This window comes from Rhinolophus hipposideros (assembly GCF_964194185.1).
Source record: "Rhinolophus hipposideros genome assembly, chromosome: 11".
Classification (NCBI taxonomy): Eukaryota; Metazoa; Chordata; class Mammalia; order Chiroptera; family Rhinolophidae; genus Rhinolophus; species Rhinolophus hipposideros.
The window spans coordinates 77,464,817-77,488,063 of record NC_138057.1 but is presented as its reverse complement, the minus strand read 5'-3'; the positions used below and the strand labels follow the sequence as shown (position 1 = coordinate 77,488,063).

The following is a 23,247-nucleotide window of genomic DNA, read 5'->3' as shown; positions in this document are numbered from 1 at the left end:
GTGAGCTTCAGTGAGCTACCGTGTGCTGCCAGGAGCGGCTGGTGGCCAGCAGAGCTGCCAACCAATGACTGGCAACTGACTGCCTCAGCCAGGGGGAGCACAAGGCTCATAATACCAGCATGGGCCAGGGCGCTGTGTCCTCCACAACTACACTGATAAACAATGGCTCGAACCGTAGTACTGGCAGGGAGGAAGTGGAAGAAGGGGAAAAAACAAAACAGACAAAAACTGGCTGCTCCAACAAGAATCTCCTGGCCTTTCTTAGCCCACTCTAACCACCTCCTGACTCTATCCCTGCTCAAACTTGTTTTTCCTGCTCTGAGGTCTCAAAGTTTCAGCCCATCACAGCACCAATGCCCACTGCAAAGAACACATGGTTTATTAAAGACTTGTCATCAACAGCATTGATTCAAAGAACAAAACTGATTTAAAAAAAAACAAAAAACACACACACAAGCAGACTTAACATTCTAACACTCTGAAGTGAGACTTGCTGCATTCATACAGCCTAATGTGTTAAGTGTCCAAATTCCTGGGGACAGCTTCCCAAGCAGGAGGCTTGGGCACTCTGGCTATCTGGGGACCTCCCTTGAGAGTCTGGGGTGCGGTGATCACCAAGGGCAGGCCCTTTCCTTGGGCAGTATCCTGGGGAGCTCAGCCTAACCTGGACATGTGCTCTTGGCCTTCATCCCAAAATCAAGGAGAGGGCAATGGACTCAGGCCTGTCACTGAGGCAAATTGGACGCAGTCATTCAAGTAGTATGGCCCCAAAAGGGAAGGCAAGGGGACAGGCCAGAGGGAATGCATCAGGTATCCTGGGCAGTGTCTGCTGGGTCACAGGCTGTGGCCCAAGCCTCAGCCTGTGAAGGGATCCAAGTTGGAAATGAACCACCAGCTGACAAGTTCTGGGAAAAAGGTGGGGCAGGCTAGCAGGAAGCAGTGTGTCTGCTCCGTGCAGGGGTCTTTGAGCCTCCCTGACACTCAGTTCCAACACAGAGCTCAGGGCCCTCCCAGCCAGGACCTGCTGGAGAACCAGGAAGGTCCCAGAAGGAGGAGAGGTTGTTGAGTCTGACTTCAGAAAGTCAGGACTGTGTCCCCAACTCCTTTCTACCTTCCCAGCCCCCCACCCTCATCCCCAAACCAAACACTTGCCAATCTGCAATAAATAACCAGGAGTCTGAATAAATAGTAAAAAAAAAAAAAAATCTCCCAAAAACTGTTAGGAGAGTGCAGAAAATCCCAGTAGCATCCAAGGGACAGACTGGTAAAGGAGTCAACTAGGGGAAACTTCCTGGCCCACATGGGCAGCAGAAGTCCTGGCTGCCAGATTCAGGAAGGCTTTGAGGGCAACAGGGCGCCTACCAGCCAGTCTGAGGAGACGAGGACTCTTGCTACATTACCTAGCATTCCAGCCCCAAAGCGCCTGCCTCTTCATAAAAGGAGGGAGGGGACTTGATCAGAATAAGCCCGCTCTCCCACTGCCCAGTAGAAGTAGCCAGCTGGTCCTGCTCCAAGTGCACCTGTCCCAAATCCTGAAAACAGCCCAAGGGGGAGACTAGAGAAGGGCCAGCACCTCCTTCAGCCTACTCGGGGAGACAGGGCTCCCCTGGATCTAGGAAGGCTCCCTTTGGTCCCCTTTGCCCTTCATGGGACTCACCCACCCTGGGCTGTGCCTTGGAAGCCATGGGAATGACTACTGAAGCACCTGGATCCCAACCCCTGGCAAAGCATCACCTTACTGTCCTTTTCCTTTGGGGAAATCTCCGGGAGACCCAGTTCTCCCTCTTCTCCCGCCTCCATCCCCAGGGAAAGAGGCTCAAAGAGTCATGGACCATCATTTCTCAGCAGCTTTTGGTTTCCAAGATTTCTGGTGGGGAGCAGGTTCAGGCCCTCTAGGGAGGCACTGTGGCCTCCCAGTCTGAGCAACCTGGGAGCCTAGGGCTGGGAGACGGGAACACGGTGCACAGGCCAACGTTGACCTCCAGGGGCTTTGCTGAGCCAGGCTCTTCATTCTGTCTCTGGGGTTCACAGGTGTGGAGGGGACGAGTGAGGGGAGGAGGCTGGGGATAAGGCACCCCAAGATAGAAGGGCAGAGGGAGAACAACGGAAAGAGGAGCAGACAGAGTCACACACAGCCTCTGTGTAAGGTGGAGAGAGACAGAGGCAGAGAGAGAGAGAGACAGAGAGAGCGAGAGTGCGCAGAGACCTAGAGGGATTCAGACACCCTCCCCTGCCTCACATCCGTACTGACAGACACACAGACAGACACCTGGGGATGAAGAGACACACTCAGTGACAGGGACAGAGGGTGTGACCTGGGCCTGGCCCAGCAGCTTCTTAGCTCCCTCACAGTGTCACTTTCCCCATGGAGAAGCCTCAGCACCAACCCCCAGAAGAAACTGTTTCTGGCTCATTTGCCAAGCACCTCCCCGCAACCAGAGCAGGAGAGGAGGAAGGGGGCAGCAGAGCAGAGGAGGGAAGGGACCTTTGCCAACCCCGAGTGCCCCCAATCTGCCGCAGCCCCAGGAAACAACTTCAGGAGCTCCAGCCTTGCTCGGCAGCCTTGGCAAAGAGTCCCAGAGCTGAAGAGTGGAGAGGGCCCGGTGATGAGGAAGGAACATGGCACAGTGTGTCCCCGGTGGGAGTGGCCCAGGGGGAGGGAGCCAGGTGACGTCTGGAGTGGGCCAGTCCTGCAGCGTCTCCTCGGGCTGGGATCCCACAGGCTCCTGCGTGGCCCAGAAGCCAGGGCACAGGGATCGGTGTCTTCTCTCCCAAATCTGGACCTGGTGCCACCAGGTTATTTTGAGTCCTGGAGTTCCTTGGCTTTCTGTAGGATCTGGCAGACATCTGTAATGGGGTAATCCTGGGCACGGGAAAGGCCAACAATATGTCTCTGAAGTCAGCTCACCCTTCACCACTTCTGCCACACCTGTGCCCTTCCCACTGGGATTTGTCACCCTGCTGGACCCTGGGTCCCAGGGGTAGGGACCCTAGGTTACCAGCCATCACTATTCTGCCCTAACGCCCACACATAGCTAATGCGACACTCACTGCAGCACTAACGTAACCAGCCAACCAGCACCACCAAAGGACTCAGCCCTCCCTTAGGAGCCCCCTGCCTCACCTCTCCCCGCCTGGCACAGGGCTGGACACTGTCCATACATTAGCTCATGGGAGCACCTCAGAAGCCCAATGAGGGGATTACTGTGATTAGGCCTATTTTACAGATCTAGTCAATGAAGCTATTGGAAACCAACCCCAGCCCAGGTGTTGGTGAAGAAACAGAGGACTAGAGAGGTTGTCACTTAGCTCAGGTCACATGACTAGCACAGCAGAAAAAGGATGTGAACCCAATACTGTCTGACCTTTGAGCCCAGGTTCCTAACCACGCAGGCCCACGCTTTCCTGCCCCAGGTCTGAACGTGACCACCACCGAGGATTACCCGACGGGACACCGCCGTGTCCCGGGTATGATTAGCTTATGTAGAGCACTGAGTTCAGAGGGGCCGTCATTCAGTCAAGGCCACGCCACAGTCAAGGTCAGTGGCACAGCCGGGGCTCAAACCCAGGTCCACACCCAGGTCTGCCGCGGGGGCTGGACTCAAGCCCTGCTATACTCTACTGCTCCGGACTCCAGCCTGTCACAGCAGCTGGCACGGGCTACATTACCCTGCTGTCTGTCTCACGGTCACGACTTGAACTTGCCCCTCCAAACTCCATTACCTGAAGGAGCCGCATGTTTACGGTGAAGTCCCCTTCCAGCAACTGCTCCCGGATCAGTCTAAGGAAAACAAGCAGCAAAAGCGCTGAGCCCCTGGGCCCCTTCCCGCAGTGAGTTTGCTTTGACACTCGCCCGAGGCTCCCAGAGGCTCCCTGCAGCCTGGTGAGAGCAGCCGCCCACTCACCCCTCTGCTCACAGCCACACTCACATGAGCATGGCGCAGCAGACGAGGAGGAGGAAGTCAAAGCGGTGGTCGTCAGCGAAGAGGGAGTCCCAGATCCGGATGACATCAGGCAGCAGGAACTCCTGGGACAGCAGCAGCGTCAGCCAGCGGAAGGCGAAGAACTGCGGCTTGATGTTCTGCTCCTGCTGGGGAGACAGAGGCACGGGGCAGGCGCAAGAATCCGTGTTGGATGGTTGCCACGTGACACCACACAGCCTTCAGGTGTGAATTCAGAGAAGCAGCAGGCCAGGTGTGAGTGCCCGGCACACGAGGCGGGCGCACCTGGCCGCCTACCGAGCCTCACTCGGTTCAAGGGGCAGCTGCTGCTTGCTGCCAGCCAATGTGGTCAGATCTTCTGATTTTTTTAAAGAGAAGCCAAAAACCCAAACTTTTATACAAGCATTCTAGGTTTATAAAGGAGTGTGCGGGTTCCTTTAAAACACTGTACAAATTATGGACAAAGAGACCACTAATTAGGCACCTACTGCAACCTGGTCTTGTGCTCAGCAAGTCAAATGTATTCCCTCACTCATGTACTCCATACAACCCCACAAGGCAATTATTCCCAACAAAGATGGGCCCTCTGGTCAGTCACAGTGAATACTATTAACTGAAAAGGCATGTGACAAAACAGCAAAAACATAATTCCGTATTTGTTTAAAAAGATGTTTACATGTAATTTCTTGTTCCCACAACTGTTTCTGTTTATATACAATTTTTCTTTTTACTGAACTGTTTCCTAAAAGAAACAGGGAATATCACTGCAATCGTTTTTTAAAATGATTTTTAACTTTTAAAAATGAAGTGCACCCTTCTTTTCTCAAAGGAGTAACAGGCTGAACTAACGCAGCATATGGTGAACACCTCACACTGCGCCTGGCACACGATGGGTGGCGTGTCGACTCCCCTTCCCCGCCAGCCCGCCTGGCCTCCCAGGGTCTGCCACGCGGTCCCCCAGTCCTGCCTCAGCAGACGGGTCCGCGCCCCCTGGCAGCAGAAGTGGCCACTTTCAACCCCCAGGCGCAAGCCGAGCTCGCCCCGGCCTGGGTGCTCAGCTGTCCTCTGCGCCTTCCCCTCTGTCCGCCCGGCCCGGGTGGTCCTGGGGTCCTCACCAGTTTCAAGTAGAGTTCCACATCCTTATCCTTCAAGGTGGAGTACACCTTTTCCATCTTGTAGGTGATGCCACATTGCGAGTCATCCAGGCTCTTGATGAAGTTGTCCCGGATTTCAGCCATGAGGTTGGTGAAGCAGAAGAAGGTGTCTGCCTCGGCATGCTCTGGGCGAGACGGGCAGGGTGACAGCAGCCATAGGGAGCTGGTGCCCTGCTATCCCAGCCCATCTCTCAGCTACGTGAGCTGTTTCCCTCACCTCTGAGCCTCACCCAGTCACCGCGCCGCCCCCTGCCCGCCACCGCCATGGTCAGGCTCAGGACAGTCTCTGTCCTTGACCTCTCTCCACCCTGGACTAAGGACATCACTTCTTTCTTCTCACACTTTCTGGCAACACTGTATACTCGCTTAGCAACTGATTATGTGCTCTTCTAATGACATCTTTCAAATCATTCAATTCTTTCTATCATTCAGCTTCCTATGTATACATCTCATCTCCTCTATCAGAAATTCAGTTGCAAATATCAAGAGATCAGTAAACTTCCAACGTTCTAGAAAGTCCTACCTGGAAAGGATCTCAGAGAGGATCCAGGGCAACCCCCTTATCTGACAGAGGGAAAACAGAGGCCCAGAGAGCGATACGAGCTGCACAGCCTGAGAAAGCCTATTAGCCGACTTTCCTCAGTCCATGTTTCCAGGGAGCCAGCCACAAGGGTGTGGGCAGTCCTTTTACCTTTCCACTCGTTGTTGGGGTCGGTGGCGAAGGTATAGTAGAGGGGCCCCACGATCTCGTTCATGCCCTGCACATAAGCAATGCCAGGGTTCAGCTTGGCGTAGACAAACAGGATGCGTTCCACCACCTCCCAGTGGGCTTCACAGCCGCTGGGCAGCACCTGGTACTCATTCACGGATGACGGCGCCAAGCTCTTGTGTGGGGAACTCATCTGGGGGAGAAGAGGAGCCCGTAAGGCGACTGGTGGCATATGGGCAATGTGTTCTCACTAGAAATGCCTGCCATTAAGCCTGCACTTAACCTCCAGCTTATGGGAGACACAGGGCTAAGAGGAATGTGACACCACCAGGAGGAAACAGGCAGACCCACCCAGAATGTGGGACATTCTGCACAACGGCTGGACTAAAACCAAATTCACGGTGATAAAAGCCAGAATAGTGCTTCCCTCTGTGGAGAGGGGTACTGACTGGGCAGGGGCGTGAGGGAACTTTCTGGATGACAGAAATGTTCTATGTCTTGATCCGGGTGGCAGTTACACAGGTAAATACACAAGAAAACGTTCATCTAGTTGTATACCTGAGATTTGTACACTTTACTGCATGTTATACTTGGATTTGGAAAACAAAACTTTACATATGTCAAAATCAGACAATTGGCTGAGACTCAGCAAAAAGTCAAATGCTGTGGGGGGTGGGGGAGACGGGAGGCCTGCTCCAGACCAAGAAACAACATCCCAATGCAACATACAAACCTTGACTGGGTCCTGGCTTGGAAGTGAAACACAAAACAGAAATATTCTTCTTACTCTGTCTATATGTCATACACACACAAACATGGCAAAATGTTAATAATTGTTGGATTTAGGTGGAACATATATAGGTGTGCATTGTACTCTTCTTTCAGCTTTTCTGAGTGTTTCAAAATTTTCGTAAGAAAAGGTGGGAGATAAACAGATGACAACCCCTGCTAAAAACTCAAGCAGAGGCCCCCAACACTGGCTGCCTATCAGGACCCTCGGGAGCTTTGTAAAGATTCAGGTGGTTGGGGTTACCTGTGGGAGGCAGCCACAGGCAAGCCCAGGCCGGACAATGTAGGAAACTGTCCTGGAAGTGCAGGGCCCTGGGGACATTTAGCTCCCTTTCCCATCATATATACTCGTGTAGGCGTAAACACACACCACTACCATTTCCTGAGAGCTTTCTAGGTGTATGCCAGTGCTCTACAAGTATGCCTCCATGTAACACTCTGAACCACCTAGAATATTCTCTCAATATCATGTTCAAGGTAAGGAAACTGAGGCTCAGAAAAGTTAGGTCACTCGTCATTTCTCATTAAGTGGTGGTGCTGGGAGTTAAACCGAGACTGGCTGACTCCAGAACCTGAGGTCCAGGCCTCCAAGAATGCCAGTGCTTTCCAGCTTTTTCTGCACAGCCATGATCTCATTTCACCCTCTTGGCAATTCAAAAGCTAGGCGGGGCAATTTTGCCTTTTACAGAAGAGGTCAGAAGCCGTGACGGAGGCCCGGGAAGGTGGGCCTGGTATTTCTTGCCCAAACAGATGGTCAGCACTAATTCAGATTGCCCCGGCAGGGCTCAGGCCTCGGGATGAAGCTTCTGGTCAGGTGCTCTGCCCCAGGACAATGTCCAAACCTAAAATGGGTAAGAGCTCAGCTCGCAGCCCTCTAGGACTTTAGAGAAATGAATGACAGAAGCCAGGGCCGTACCGGGCCCTGCAGCCAGGACATCAGCAGCAGAGTAAGAGTGCAGCCCACAAAGCAAGTCCTGCCCGCAGTCCTTTAGCCAAGTATTCTGTACCCCGCCCCAACACACCCAGCTGTCACCGGCACACGGATCCCTGGTATCAGCTGTAACTGCCCCGTCACCCCTGTAAGCAGAAAATGGCTGCTCTCCTACAGAGAGCCTTGATGAAGTCATTCCACTAGGGAAAAAAGTTTCTGCAGTAGTATCTGTCTCTAGCTTGTTTGTTGGAGGTTATGGAGGATTTTTCCATTATTGGAGGACAGTGAAAAGTTTGGAGGAACAAGTCAGAGTTCCAGGTACCGATGCAGTAGGTGTAAGTTAAGGAATAAGATAATACACTTTTAGGAGCATTGAGATCTTGCTTCGCTGCAACTGTCGTCATTTTGGGTTCTTACAAAAATTCAAAAAAACAAAAATGATACTACATTTGTTTGGCTATAAGCAGCTTCTCAGAGTTACAGGAGCCTGTAGGAGATTGGGGTTCAAACACTCAACATGACTTGGCCAGCACAAGTCCTATCAATTCTACCTGCTAAGTCTCTCTGCTCTATCCCCACGCTTGCCTAGACAATGGAGCCACCTCCCAGGCCCTCTCTCCACATCTATTCCTGCCCGTTCCAATCAACATCACGCACAGCAAAGTGGCAGCGGCTCCCCAGCCCTCGGGATAAAGGCCCCAGGGGGCCTCACCACCACTGCCCTTTCCAGCATCCTCCAGCAACGTTCTCCTCTCCCTTTCCCTCTGCCTCTAGCCAGGGGACTCCTCTATTCCTTGAACACACCACACTCTCTCCTGCCTGAGGACTTCCACATACGCCCTCCTCCCCTCCTGGAAAGTTTTTTCCTCCGACTCGAGCCTCAGCTTAAATGTCACTGCCACAGGGAAGTCTTCCCTAATATCCAGCCCAGGTCAGCTCCCCACCCCATCCTCGCTCCCATCACACATGTAATTCCTTTTTAAAGAGCCATCTCCACCATGAGACTAGCAGTGCAGCTCCTTCACTGCATGGCAGGGCCCTTCCCCAATACCTATTACACCCAGGCTTTGACCTCTGACTTTCAAAAGGAGCCCTGGCAGGAGTGCAGTCTGGCAGGACTAATGGTGCCTTAGGTAACTGGCAGGGCACATGATCATGGGCCCAATGGCCAGTGGCCCAAGTGAAGCAAGAAGGTAAAGGCAGTCACGGGGAGGCCCTGGGGGCCCCAGGTTGCCTCTCACATTTGTGACCCCGCTCCGGTTCCGGGCCACCGTCTGGGATTTCAGTGTCGTCTGTTCCACCCGCTTACGAAGGGTCTCAAACTCATTCTGGGGGTCCAGGATGAGGAGGCACGGGTACTCAGTGGCCCTCTGGAAGAACGATATGTCTGGGCACAACCTCCTGTCACGAGGGAATGGAGATGACAGTACGTTACGGAGGTCTAGACATTCTATCGGCACCCCGCTGCCGGCTGCCCCAGCACCCAAAGGGCATTTAAAACAATTAGGAACATTTCATTTAAAAAACAATATAGTGTTTAAGAAGCAAAATAGTCATTATCTATGTATATATACCCATATTCCTATGTGTATTTGTAAATACACACATATACCAGGGTGCCAAAAAAATGTGTACAAGTGGACACTTTGGTCAACGTTGCTCAAGCAGCAGTTCGCCGTAATCGGAGGCGTCTGGACGCTGATGGGAACCACTTTGAGCACCTCTTGTCAATGCAGAAGTCAAAGGTGACTTGTATTCATCTTTTGTTATCGGTATATGTTGAGTATTACAATTTTAATACAGTTTTTCTTTCTTAAAATACGTATACCTTTTTTTGGCACCTTCTGTGTGTGTGTCTGTGTGTGTGTGTATATGTATTTTTTTGTTTGTTTGTTTGTTTTAAGTGTCCTTAAACAAACCTCTTAACTAAATGAGGTTTAGTTAAGCTGTACGTTACACAATAGAACATTACACAGTTGTCACGGGAAATGCCCAAGACACAGCAAGGGGAAAAGCAGGTTGAAGACAATCTCTAGAAAGGGATCAAACTTTAAAAGGATCTGCATTACAGGCTACGCCCCCCTTTCAGATGTATACACACCACACGGCCAGCGTGCCCTCTGCAAACGCTGAACACGCTACAGTTACTACAGTGGAAGGCAGAACCTATTGCTCCAGAACCGGGTTCAACGCATGGTTCTGCACTCCAAGAGGGCCATTAGGACCCTCGTATATATAGAGAGGGTGCCCCAGCACCAGCCTGGGAACGAATGAGGCGAGGCCCCTCCTGCATCCTGCTGGGCCGCCCCAGGCACAATGAGCCCAGACAGGGGGGCAGCACCCAGGGTGGTGGGTGGCTGGAAACACAGCTCACAACTGGAGAAGGTGGACCTAAAACCAGGCAGACAGACTCCAGAACCAGCTCTGACCACTTGGCTCTACTGCAGACCAGGCCTTCCTTCTAGCTCCTCACCAGACTGTGGGAGATTCCACCTTCTGCCACCCACCAACCCAACAAGACAGCACAGCCTGCATTTCCGCATTTCTTTACCAAGTGGAAAAGCACACACATGCATACAGGGCAGCTCACAATTTACAAAAACACGCATGTGATCCTGTCACTCCGATGCTTAAGACCTTTGCGTGACTGCCCTCGTCTTCAGGATCAAATCCAAGGTCCAACCCTGCCTCTGTCCACTGCAGTTTCGACCACACCGGCCTTTGCACTGCTCTCTAAACATGCCAAGCTCCAGGGGCTCTCAAGGCGTCCCCAGGCAGAGCCACCCACCAGGCCTTTCCCGCCCTCCCCCCCAGACACCTCCTCAGCTGAAACACTGCCTCCTACAGCAAGGCATCCTGGACACCCTGAAACACCCCTGACCTCTTCCTTCAGAGCTTTACCACAAATGCTAAGAATCACACAGCTCTAATTTGCTGAACACCTGTCTTCCCACCTTCCCCTCCAAGGTTTTAGGCTCCTCTGGGAGAGGTACCGTGTCTGTCTATTCAGGGCTCACCCCTGAGCCTGGCACTGAGCCTGCCGTATAGCAGGGACTCAGGATCTGTGGAAGAAATGATCATATGAATCCATCATGCCCAGCACATAACAGAAACTAAGGCAGGGAGAAGGGAGAGGCGGGTACCGGGTACCCCCCCCCAACACTCACTGCACTCGCCAGCCCCATTCTCAGGCCCAGCATCACTGGGGCCTCGGCCTACCTATCCAGATACCCCATCAACCCTCCCCCGCCCCACCGTGGGACAGGGCTGGAAAGGGAAAGGACAGAACTGGGAAAGTCCCCAGAAGCCCCATGGGCCCTCTCCCAGCCCCGCATCTGCTTACCTGACATCTTTGTCAATCTGCAGTAGTACCTCGTTGTCCTTGAAGTATGTGTTCCACCGGCTGTCAGGGTTGGGGTTGAGTGGCTGTGGGGAGAAAATAAGCTGCTGTCCTAGGCCCAGCTAGGGGCCCAGGGCAGATACCAGTGTGGAGGCCTGAGCAGTGGCCTCACACCAACGATGCCACCAGCGGCCCAGCTATGGCTCTGCGACAGCCTGCGAGCTTCTGGAGAAGCAGCACAGGCTTCCCGCAGCCTCCCAAATCCTATTCAAACTCCACCACTGGCAGCCAAGCCCTGCCGTCTGCTGAGTGCATCCCTGCGTGGCAGGACTCTTTCTGCCCAACGCGGCAGCTCTAAAATGCTGCATGTAACAAGGGCTCACTATATGCTTGTTGAATGAATGAATGAATGTTGTATCATGATGTCCCTTGAATCTAATTCATTGAGGCTTTGAGTCGCCAATTGCATTCCTGGATCTGATCCCTCTCCACTTCCTACACCACAAAGCGCACAGGGCACAGGAGGAGAGAAGAGGCTTCCTCCAGGCCACAGAAAGGCACTTTATCCTCACTCCCACCCTGCTGACTTTTTTCAAATACCAAATCACAGAACCTTCTTCAAGGACCAGGGATAAGGAGGAAGAGAAGACAATGTGCATGGAGGACCTGGCTTAGGGCTGCACACACAGCACACCCCGAGTCCCAGCCGTCACTTATATTCCTCACCGGGCCTGGGGAGGAGAGGGAAGAGACGATGGCCTTCAGGGGCTGAGCAGCCCATAAAGAAAGGAGGTACCGGAAGGGCCAGAGGGGACTGAGACTGGCTGCATCCTATCCTCTGGGTGGGGGGACCTCACCCGCTCCAAAGCCCACACCCCTGCCCACTCTGTGGCCTCTATCCCCGCTGCTGACCCCAACTCACATGGTCCTCAAAGGTGACATCCTCCCTGGACACACCCATGTTGGCCTTGGCAATGCCAGGCTGTATAATCATTTCCCTCAGGAACTGAGAATATAGCTCCCTGCAGGAGAGAAGAGAAGAGAGGGATGATTCCCACTGCTCATGCTCAGGGAGCCCGGACCAGGAGGCAGGACAGGCTCGGCACTACCTGTAGCGTCTGATATATAGGCCCTCCCGTCATCCTCTCTGGGTCTCACCTCTGCTTGGCCAGGATGGAAGTCCATGAGGCTCTCTCCAAGGGGAGATAGTTCAAGAGAATCTGCACAGAGCAAGAGGAGCAAAGCTCTGGTGACTGGCCCAGCACAACCCTGACAGGCCTCAAGGAAAACGTCTGATGTCAGCCAGAGAAGGCAAGATGGGCTGAAGCGCAGGAACGTAGGCGTGGGCTGGGGGGGACCTCCCCTTTCCTCCCCATTGCCTCCCTCCTCCATTATCCCAAACCAGCCCTTTCTTCTTTTCCTCACACAGACTCTTCCAAATGATAATCAAACCTTATGCTCAAAGGGGCTGGAAAGCAGGATACTGGGCTTCCACTCCCATGTCAGCTGATAATAGTTTTGGGCAAAGCATGGCCTTTTCTGTCCCAATAAACATCACTTCCACTGACCAGGAAGCAAAGGACTTCGCTGGCGTTCCAAAGTGTTCCATCCCCAAAGGGATCCTGGAGCGGATCCCAAGGGGAACAGAAAACCCAGAACTTCCCAGAAAAGCTTCCTCAAACAAAGCAAGGAAAGACAGAACAGAAACGGGGCTGGGGGTAGGGGCAGCCCATGCGGAAACCCAGGGACTCTCAGCAGAGCGGAAGCCGCACCCCACGCACACCCACCTTCCAGCAGAGGCACCTCAATCCGCCCTCACAGGGGATGCCTGTGGACACAGCAAGCAAAGGTCACGCCCCAGGCCAGAGTCCCAGAAGCCCCTAGCCCTCCACCTCAGAGCCAGTTGGCAGCGAGTGGAGCAGGCAAGGAGTACTTCCCCAAGAATCATTGCCCACCAGAAAGATTCATGACTAGATGGTAATCCTGTGTGTACTTTCTATGACCCCAGCCCCCAGCCCAGAGCTCCCTCTGTCTAGAATGTTCTTTTGAAGATAATACCTTCTCATCCTTGACATTTCTTCCCCAGGGCAGCCTTTACCAACCACCATCTCTTCCCAATCAAAGTCAGGTCCCTTATTATAAATAACGGCTCCATGACATCTCCTTCAGAGCCTCCATCACAACTAGGATTGTAATATAATTTGTGTGTTTATTTAACATCTGTAACCCCTAATACTAGGTAAGCCCCAGAAAGACAAGAACTGCATGTCTTATACCGCCAGTACCTAGCACAGGGCATGGCACACAGAAGATATTCCATAAGTATGTGTGGAATACAAACTAAGCTGCGAATGCTAAGTGCCCTGTGCTTTACGGACATTATTTCCCTTAATCCTCTTTATAACTCTAGTAAGAAGGGGAGATTAGCATCACTGTCCTCATCTTACACTTCAAGAAACTCCTCTGTAAAGAGAGCAATCGAGGACTCAAACAAGGGTCTGTGTGACTCTAGAGCCCAAACAACCACACCCTGCCTCCCCTGAGGCCTGGCAGATTCTTCAGCTCAGCACAGGTCCCAGGACCCCTCAAGTTCTTCAAGGCCTAAATATCACTCCTGAACAGAATGACAAGCTTCGCAATACTGTCAGGAACTTGCTAAAGCAGCTGTTGCTATGGTAACCCTAAGTGCCACGAGCAGGAACTAATGTCCTCACCTCAGAATCTACATGGGGACGAGGGGGTCTACTCAAGAATTCCTTGCTGGCAAAGTTACAAAGGTTGAGCAGTGCCAAGAAGCTCTACAGAACACCTAGGGTTCTTTTTAAAGACAAGTGAAAATCTCTGTGCCAAAGGGTTAACCATGCCAGCCAGGGCAAAGTCAAACACTGCTGAGGTGCAGCTCCTCCAGCCAGGGTCTCACGGCTAGACTCTTACCATTAATCAAAGTTCACTGTCGCCGCGTAGGCTTTGATCCCAAGCCAGGAAGAGAACCAGGAACCACTCTGCAGCTACCCCAATTCTACAGCACAGGAAGCTTGCAGAGGAATGAAGGAAGACCCGGGCCTCCGCTCAAGAAGTCTCCTCCCCATTCTCTTCCTGCCACCTTCAGTCCTCTCCAGTTACTCCAAGGAAACAGTAAGCATCACTCATATGCCAATGAAGCACCCTGAGGCCTATAGACGTGCTAACTGTGGGAGCCACTCCTCTGGGAACCCCCTCCAAAGTCACTGGTTGTTCAGGTCCACAGAATCTGCAGAAGTCCCCAAGAGGTGTGGCCTTGGTACCTTCCCCTCTCTCCTAGCCCCAACGCTGCTCTAGGAAAACCCTGAAAATGGAGTTGCCTCTTACCACTAAAACTGAGTTCCCGAAGCTTTTCCAAAGCGATCGTGGGCTCCTTCAGAACATCCTGGAAATCTGCAATCCTAGAAGGAAGGAGGAGGACGCAAATGACGAACACCCAAACCCCAAGAAGACAGGTTTCGTGATCAGTCCTGAAGCCCACAGCCCCCTCACACCGCCAGTCTCCAACCAGTTCCTCCCCCCCCCCTTCAGGACACAAAGACAGCAAAGCTCAGTCAAAATCCTGATCGAAGGAAGCTTTGGGGAGCTACAGAACTACAGATCACATCTTCCTCTAACACCAGAAACGCAGACATACTCTTGTCTAGAGGTTCTCAAACAAGCACCATGAAATCAGACAAATTCTAATATTTAGTGAGCTGGCACTTATTGGGCACTTCCTGCTGGCGAGGCCCAGCCCACAGCTCCACTATCTGAACTCAACGAACCCTACGAACCAGGAGTAATTTGATCCGTAGACAAGGGACCTGTGTAACCTGCACGCAGCCATCCAGAATCAACAATATAACCATTAGAAGACCTGCAGGCAAGGGCAAACGATTTAAAAATTAAGTCCTGGAAGAAAACTGAAGAATAAGCAAAATTTAGCCAATGCTGCAGGATCTGGCCTGTGAAAGGGCACAGACTGGAGAATCCAGGTTTTCTATCATTTCTTGTAAGAAATGGACACGGAGGGCTGGGAGCTTTTGGAGAGAGGAGGGTACTGGGACAGGGGTTAACAAGGACGGGGGCCGGAGGGTCCCGGGCATTGAGGCCCTGCATGAGGAAGACCCCAAGGGAAGGGGTGAACCAGGGATCCAGGGTGAGAGCAGAGAGAGCGAGAAGGGGTGACCCCGGAGAGGGCAGAAGTCCCTCCGCGCTGTGCCCCCCCACAGGCAATGAGGTTAGAAAGTGAGCGCCTGAGCCCCTCCGCCAGGAGACTCCCGACGCCTGGCCGCATCCACGCTCCCCCTCCACAGGACAGAAGAGGCGGCCTGGCCCAGTCGGTCCCGGTGGCCCCTTACCGGCTCTTGTGCAGACTCGACATGGTGTTGACTTCCGGATTCCCCCAGCTGCCTCCACCGCCTCCACGGCCTCCGCCGCCTCCGCCGCCCTCCAGGGACGCGGGGCGCTCTGCAAAAGCCTCCGACCGGAAACGCAGCCGCCCGCGTGAGCGTTCCGTGCCGCCCCGCCCCGCCCCACTCACGTGCCGCCTCTCCCTCTGCTGCCAGTGGCCTGAAGGGGTGGGCGGGGCACTAAGGTGTCAAGACCACGCCCCCACCCCCACTTCTCTCCACCCGGCGGATCCTGAGGTTTGTGCGAGGACCCGCTGGTGACGGCGGAGACGGTGTAGCCGAGGTCCCTTACTCGCGCTGCCCTGGGCCTCAGTTTCTACATGCTACCTTGTCCTCTTCCTTACACGTTCCTCACCGTCATTAAACTATTGCGTCATTGGTTCAAGAATGTACTTTCCCTGCTAAACTATACAGGTCTTTTCATTATGCAGTCCTCGAGCCACTGATGGCACAGAGCAGATAGTTCAATAAATAGGAGATGGAAAGCAGGACTACAACTCAGTGTTTCCGTGAATTTTGGATTTCAAGAACACGAAATTTACCATAATATAAGAACAATAGAAAAGGAAAGCCAAGAATTTTCAAGATCTTTCCCAAGAAGACAGTTGGCAGCCTTAAACACTTTCTCTACACATGTGTGTGCATATGGGCATAATTGTCCTTGTTTAAAAATTTCTCCACAGATCGGTGAAAACTTTGTCACTGGACTGTATAACCTCAAAACCTCCTCCAGCTGTGGAGTAGGGGACAGGGTTATCTCCTTGTCCCAAGATTTAAAAAAAGCAGATAGAAGAGGGGGAACCAGGACTTCACTGACCAATGGAGCAGGCACACAGATATCTATTCCTTTATTCACTCATCCCACAATTCCTGCTCCCACTATGTGCTAGGCACTGTGCTAAATGTTTCTGCAGAATACGAAAATTAAGTTCTTTTACATGAAATACAAGAAATGAACAAATGTGGACTTAAGTGCACAACAGGAAAGGAATATTTTTCCAGCTAAAAGAATACCCAACAGCCTTTGAATATGTTGGCTAGGAAGACAGAGAAAAACACAAATGATATGTCAAGAAAAATACAGACTGTCAGCTATCATTTAGAAAAAAAATAAAGTTCTATTCCTACGTTACATCTGATAGAAAAAAGAAATTCTAGATGAATTAAAAGCTCTACAAGGGAAAAAAATCTATGGGGTTAGAAGAACAATATGTAGAAAAACTTTACGATCTTAGAGAAGGAAAATGCAGCCCCAGAAGCCATGAAAGATAAGACAGATACATAACTACATACAAGTTTTAATATATCATAAAGACAGATATCAATGGGGAAAATATGTGTATCCTTAATGATAAAGTACTAATATCTCTAACATACAGAGTTGTTAAATCAACAAGAAAAAGACAAATACCCCCACAGGGAAAAACAAACCAAAACACATTTGTTCATTCTAGAAAGTTATTGAGTGCCTATTACGTGCCAGGTTTGTTGTAGGTATTGGGAATTTAGAAATGAACAAAACAGACAAAAATTCCTACCCTTGAAGCATTGACAATTTAGTGTGGGGACACATGTTAAATAAGTAAACTGAATAGTGTGTCAAATGGTGATAAATCCTACAGAGAAAAATAAAGCAGGAATGGGTACTGAGGTGGTGAAATGATTTTGAATAGCAAGGTCAGGACAGCTGCTCTGAGGTGACATCTAAGCAAGCATCTGAAGGAAGTAAGATAGAGAGGCCTATAAGCATGCACTTCAAAGAAAAAATGAAAATGTCCCACCAAAACCTGAAATGACATTAAATTGGACTAACACTCAAAGGAGTATGAATAGAACAACCTCTTAGATTGGTCATAGTAATCTATTGCACCCACCATCACTAGGTTGTAGAGAAAGATCTCTCTCCAACAGCTTTAAAGAGTTTAACTGGTACAGTTTTTATTTGACAAGCACTAATACAATTTTTTTAAATTTGTATGTCTCTTTTCTTTTTTTTAATTTTTAAACTTTTTATTTTGAAATATTATAGGCTCACAGGAAGTTACAAAGATAGTACAGATAAATCCTTTGTACTTTTCACCTAGTTTCCCTCAGTGGTTTTATTTTAATACAATTTTATCAACTTTGAGGTATAATTGATGTTCCATAAATTGCACATTTTTAAAGTGTATACTTTTATAAATTTTATAAGTTTACATATATAGAGATATATATAGGTATGTACTTGTATATGTATACACATATGTATACTCATACGAGTATATACCTGTGACACCGTCGTCACAATTAAAATGACAAACACATCCATTGCCCCCCAAAGATTTCTCCTGCCCTTTGTATCTCCTCCCTTCCTCCTCTTTTTGTATACACTGCTCCCCTCCCCACCTTAGGCAACCACTTATCTGCTTTCTGTCACTATAGACTAGTTTGCACCTTCCAGAATTGTATATAAAGAGAAACATACACTAGGCGCTCATTTTTATCTGGCTCCTTTCAGTCGGCATAATTATTTTGAGATTCATGCGTGTTGTAGCACCTCATTCCTTTTTCTTACTGTGTAGATTCCATTATATGAACATACCATAGTTTATCCATTGCCTCCGTTGATGGACATTTGGCTTGTTTCCAGTTTTGGGGCTATTACAACTAAAGCTGCTGTGAATATTAGTGCACAAGTCTTTATGTGGACACACGATTTCATGTCTCTTGGAGTGGAATGGCTGGATGAATTTCAAATTTTTAAGAAACATCTAAACATTTTCCAAAATAATCATATTTTTCACCCCCAACAGAAGTGTAGAGACTTCCTTCTGTACCACATCCTCACTTAGCTTTTTTATTTTAGATATTCTGGTAGGTGAATAGTAGTATCTTATTGTTGTTCTAACGTGCATTTCCTTAAAGACTAATGTCGAGCATCTTTTCATATGTTTGCTATCTATACATCTTCTTTGGGGCAGTTATCTGTTCAAAGCTGTTTCCCATTTTTTATTGAATTGCTTGTTTTCTCACTGAAATTGACCTTTGAGACTTCTTTAGATTTTCTGGATGCATGTCTTTTTATTTTTATTTTAAATTGTGTTTAAATAAACATAACATAAAATTTACCGTCTTAACCATTTTAAGTGTACAGTTTAGTAGTGTTAAATTTACATTGTACTGTGATCTCCACCACTCTTTTCATCTTGCAAAATTGAAACTCTGTACCCACTAAACAACTTCCCATTCTCCCTCCCGGAGCCGGACAACCACCATTCTTTCTGTCTCTATGAATTTGACAACTCTAAGTACCCCTTATAAGTGGAATCATATAGTACTTATCTTTTTGTGTCTGGTTTATTTTACTTAGTATAATGTCCTCATAATTCATCCATGTTATAACATGAGTCACAATCTCCTTCCATTTTAAGGCTGAATACATTTCATGTTTTGTTTATCCATTCCTCTGTTGATGGATACTTGGGTTGCTTCTATTTTTTGGCTATTGCAAATAATACTGTTCAGAATATAGGTGTACAAATATCCCTCTGAGACCCTGTTTTCAATACTTTGGGGTATAAATCCAGAAGGTGAATTGCTGGACCACACGGTAATTCTATTTTTAATTTTTTGAGGAACTCCCATACTGTTTTCCATAATGGCTATACCCATTTACATTTTCACCAACAGTGCACAGAGGGTTCCAATTTTTCCACATCCTCACCAACACTTGTTTTTTTTCTGTTTTTATGATCATAGCCATTCTAGTGAGTATGAAGAGGTACAAGTCTTTTTAAGATACGTGATTTGCAGATATTTTTCTTCTACTCTGTGGCTTGCTTTTATAGTCTCTTAACAGTGTTTATTGTAATTTAGCTCTTAATTTTGATAAAGTCCACAATTTCTTTTTTCATATCTAACAAACTTTTGCAGAATCCGATATCATAAGGGTTTTCTCCTACGTTTTATAATTTTAGGTTCTACATTTACGTCTATGATCCCTTTTTAAAATTTACAATCCATTTTGAGTTAATTTTTGTAAATGATGTGAGGTATGGATCAAAGTGCATTTATCTCCATATGAGTATCCAATTGTCGTACCATTTGTTGAAAAAATTATCCTTTCTCCAGACGAATTACCTTTGCCCCTCTGGCAAAAATCAGTTAATCATATATGTGTGGGATCTATTTCTGTTCTCTGCTACATTTCATTGATTTCCTTATTTATTTTTTTGGCCTCACCACACCATTATTAGTAGCTCTATAATACCTATAATAATTATATAGCTCTATAATAAGTCCCTAGTGTAGTGTAATGAATCAACTGCGTTTCTCTTTTTCAAAGTTGTTTTGGTCTTTGCATTTGGTCCTTTGCATTCTCTATCAACTTTAGAATCAGCTTGTCAATTTATAGGGAAAAAAAGTTGCTGGGATTTTGGTTGTGATTATATTGATTCTGTAGAAGAATTTGAAAATAATTAATATCTTAACATTATTGAATCTGATCCATGAACATAATACAGCTCTCCGTTTATTTAGGTCTTCAATTTCTCTCAGCAATGTTTTGTAGTTTTCAGTGTTATAGGACTTGCACATAATTGGTCAGATTTATCCCTAAGTATCTCACTTTTTTTGATGCTATTGTAAATGGTATTTTTTAAAATTTCAGTTTCCAAATGTTTATTACTGGAATACATAAAATACTTTTAATAATTATTTATTATTTTAATAATAAAATTATTTTATTACCATTTTTATAAAATTGATTTATGATACTAAATTATTGTTCATTATTTATTTTTCATTGCTTTTATTGATTTTGTATCCTGAAATTTTGCTAAGCTCTCTCATTAATTCAAGAAGTTTTTTGTAGATTCCATAGAATTTTCTATATAGACTGTTGTGTTAATTTCCTAGGACTTCTATGACAAATCACCACAAACTGTGTGGCAATTTATTGTTAAGAATTCAATTTATGGGGGATCAAATATATGGAGATGGAAGGAGAACTGACTCTGGGTGGTGAACACACAATGGGATTTATAGATGATGTAATACAGAATTGTACACCTGAAATTATGTAATTTCATTTACAATTGTCACCCCAATAAACTTAAAAAAAAAGAATTCAATTTATTCTATAATGTGTTTATTCTGTTAAAAGTTCTGTTAAGAATTTTTGCACCTATATTCACAAGAGGTATTGGTCTGTAGTTTTATCTTCTTGTCATGTTTTTGTCTGCTTTTGGTGTCAAAGTAATGATGGTCTCTTCCCTCCTCTTCAATTTTATGCAAACGTTCTGTAGAAGTTTTATTTACTCCTTAAAGGTCTGGTAGAATTCATGAGTGAATTTTTTGGTGTCAACCAAACTCCACCAATAAGAAAACTGCAAATTTTGGAGAATGATGCAACCATTCAAAAGAATTAAACAGGCCATATGATCTGACATAAAAAATGATAAATATATAATATATCACAGAACAATTTGTATAGTATGATCTTATTTATATTTTTAAATCCATCTTGCCTTATGAGTTTACATATACACGTTTATACATGCATTTTAACAGCTTTATTGGAATATAAGTCAATACTATATATGTAGAGGGTACATTTAATGTGAACAAATCAGTGGTTTTTAGAATATTGAGTTGTAAATACACGATTATCATACATCATCCATGCAACCATCATCACCATCAAATTTTGACCATTTCATCACACACACACCCCAAAAATCCTGTACCCATTGGCAATCATTCCCATTTCCTCCACCCTCTCAGCCCTAGGCAACCATTAATCTACTTTCTGTCTGTATAGATTTGCCTTTTCCGGACATATGAATAGAATCATACAGTGTATGATCTCTTATGACAGGTCCTTTCATTTAGCATAATGTTTTCAAGGTCCAGTTGATTGACATTTGGGTTATTTCTGCTTCTTGAGTATTATGAATAATGCTGGTATGGACATTCTCTCTTGGTTAGATACCTAGGAGTAGAATTTCTATGTCACATGGTGGTACCTCTATATTTAGCTTTTTTTTTTTAATTAAATTTATTGGGGTGACAATTGTTAGTAAATTTACATAGATTTCAGGTGTACAATTCTGTATTACATCGTCCATAAATCCCATTGTGTGTTCACCACCCAGAGTCAGTTCTCCTTCCATCACTATATATTTGATCCCCTTTACCCTCATCACCCACCCATATATTTAGCTTTTTAAGGAATCCCCAAATTGCTTTCCAAAGCAGCTGCACCATTAGACGTTCAATGTAGGAGGGTCCCCATCTAGGCACTTCCTTGACAATACATGTTATTATCTATCTCTTTGATCATATCCTTCCCAAGGATATGAAGTTGTATCGCATTGTGGGTTTTTTTTTTTTTTCGCATTGTGGTTTTGATTTGTGTTTCCCTGATGACTAATGATGTTGAGTATCTTTTCATATGCATCTTGACCACTTGTATTTATATCTTCTTTGGAGAAATGTCTAATCAGCTCTTTTGCCTATTTTATATTGGGTTATTTTCCTTTTTATTATTTAGCTGTAAGTTCTTTATACATTCTGGATTACTGTTCTTTTAGACATATGATTTACAAAAATCTTCTCCCATTCTGTGGGTTGTCTTTTCACTTTCTTTTTTTTCTTTAGATTTTTTTTTTTATTGGGCTAGGGGAACAGGACTTTATTGGGGAACAATGTGTGCTTCCAGAACTTTTTCTCCAAGTCAGGTTGTTGTCCTTTCAGTCTTAGTTGTGGAGGGTGCAGCTCAGCTCCAGGTCCTGTTGCCCTTGCTAATTGCAGGGGGCGCAGCCCACCATCCCTTGCGGGAGTCGAACCAGCAACCTTGTGGTTGAGAGCCCACTAGCCCATGTGGGAATTGAACCGGCAGCCTTCAGAGTTAGGAGCATGGAGCTCCAACCGCCTGAGCCACCAGGCTGGCCCTGTCTTTTCATTTCTTGATGGTGCCCTTTGAAGCACGAAAGTGTTTAATTTTAATGAAACCCAACTTGTCAATTTTTTGTATGCTTGGTGGGATATTGAAGAAACCACTGCCTAACCCCAAGTCATTAAGACTTCTATGTTTGTCTCCTAAAAGTTTTAGTTTTAGCTCTTACATACACATACATATTTTTAAAGGACTAAGGGGATACTCACCAAATTGTGAAGAGTGGTCACTTATGGGGAAGGGAATGAAATTGGGGTAGGGCTAGAGTTTGATGGGGATTTTCATTTTTTCCCCGCCATACATTTCCCTATTGTTCGGATTTTTTTTTTTTTTTAACAAGCAAGGCTTACTTTGGTAATTTGAAATCAATAGACTTTTTATGCAAAAAACGTTTATTTATTTTAAGTGTGTTTTTCCGGGACCCATCAGTTCCAAGTAGTTTCAATCATGCTGAGGAGAGCACAGCTCACACTGGCCCATGCGGGGATCAAACCCGCAACCCTGGTGTTAGGAGCATGGCTCTCTAACCAACTGAGCTCACTGGCCCCCACTCAATAGACTTTTTAAAGGATTCAAAATTGTACATAGTTACACATGTCAAAAACAAAAAGATACTATGCAGAAGGGAAAAAATCCACAAAGCTAGTTATTAGAATAGGGGTGAGAGTTCCTCAAGAAAGTAGCACCTAAACTGAGACCAGAAGATGAAGGAGTATGCTGGATACAGATGCGAGTAAGAAAAGTATTTAGTGGGTAAGATATGGTTTGAGCCAATGGGAAAGAAGGAGATCATTAAAAGAACAAAAAACGTTTTAAACTGGCTGATTGGAGAATGAGAAGAGGGAAAAGTATGGAGAGGAGGACAAGAGGCTAAAGAGGGAGACGGGACAGATATGCTGCCGTCTACGATAAGGGTTGTAAAGGGTTCTAAAACTGACGGTGGTGATGGTTGTACAACTCTGCAAAGAGACTACAAACCATTGAATTATCTACTTTAAATAGGTGAACTGTATGACATAAGAATTACAGCT

General features: G+C 47.2%; 1 protein-coding gene across 7 annotated transcripts; it reads right to left on the bottom strand.

The window, feature by feature from the left end:
- Positions 1–356: 356 nt before the first annotated feature.
- On the bottom strand, positions 357–15,373 carry TBC1D13 (TBC1 domain family member 13). Of its 7 annotated transcripts, none has more exons than XM_081065437.1 (13): positions 15,229–15,373; positions 14,213–14,286; positions 12,652–12,692; positions 12,023–12,084; positions 11,787–11,886; positions 10,868–10,950; positions 8,766–8,925; positions 5,947–5,997; positions 5,787–5,853; positions 5,057–5,220; positions 3,930–4,090; positions 3,724–3,781; positions 357–2,863 (listed from the first exon to the last, which is right to left on the bottom strand). In XM_081065437.1, exons 1-13 carry the CDS (start codon positions 15,249–15,251, stop codon positions 2,798–2,800), a joined length of 1,110 nt encoding a protein of 369 aa, XP_080921563.1. In that variant the 5' UTR covers positions 15,252–15,373; the 3' UTR covers positions 357–2,797. The 7 variants fall into 7 exon arrangements, with proteins under 7 accessions (XP_080921563.1, XP_080921564.1, XP_080921561.1 ...); XM_081065438.1 differs by having other exon boundaries at positions 3,930–4,087; XM_081065435.1 differs by having other exon boundaries at positions 5,787–5,997.
- Positions 15,374–23,247: the final 7,874 nt, after the last annotated feature.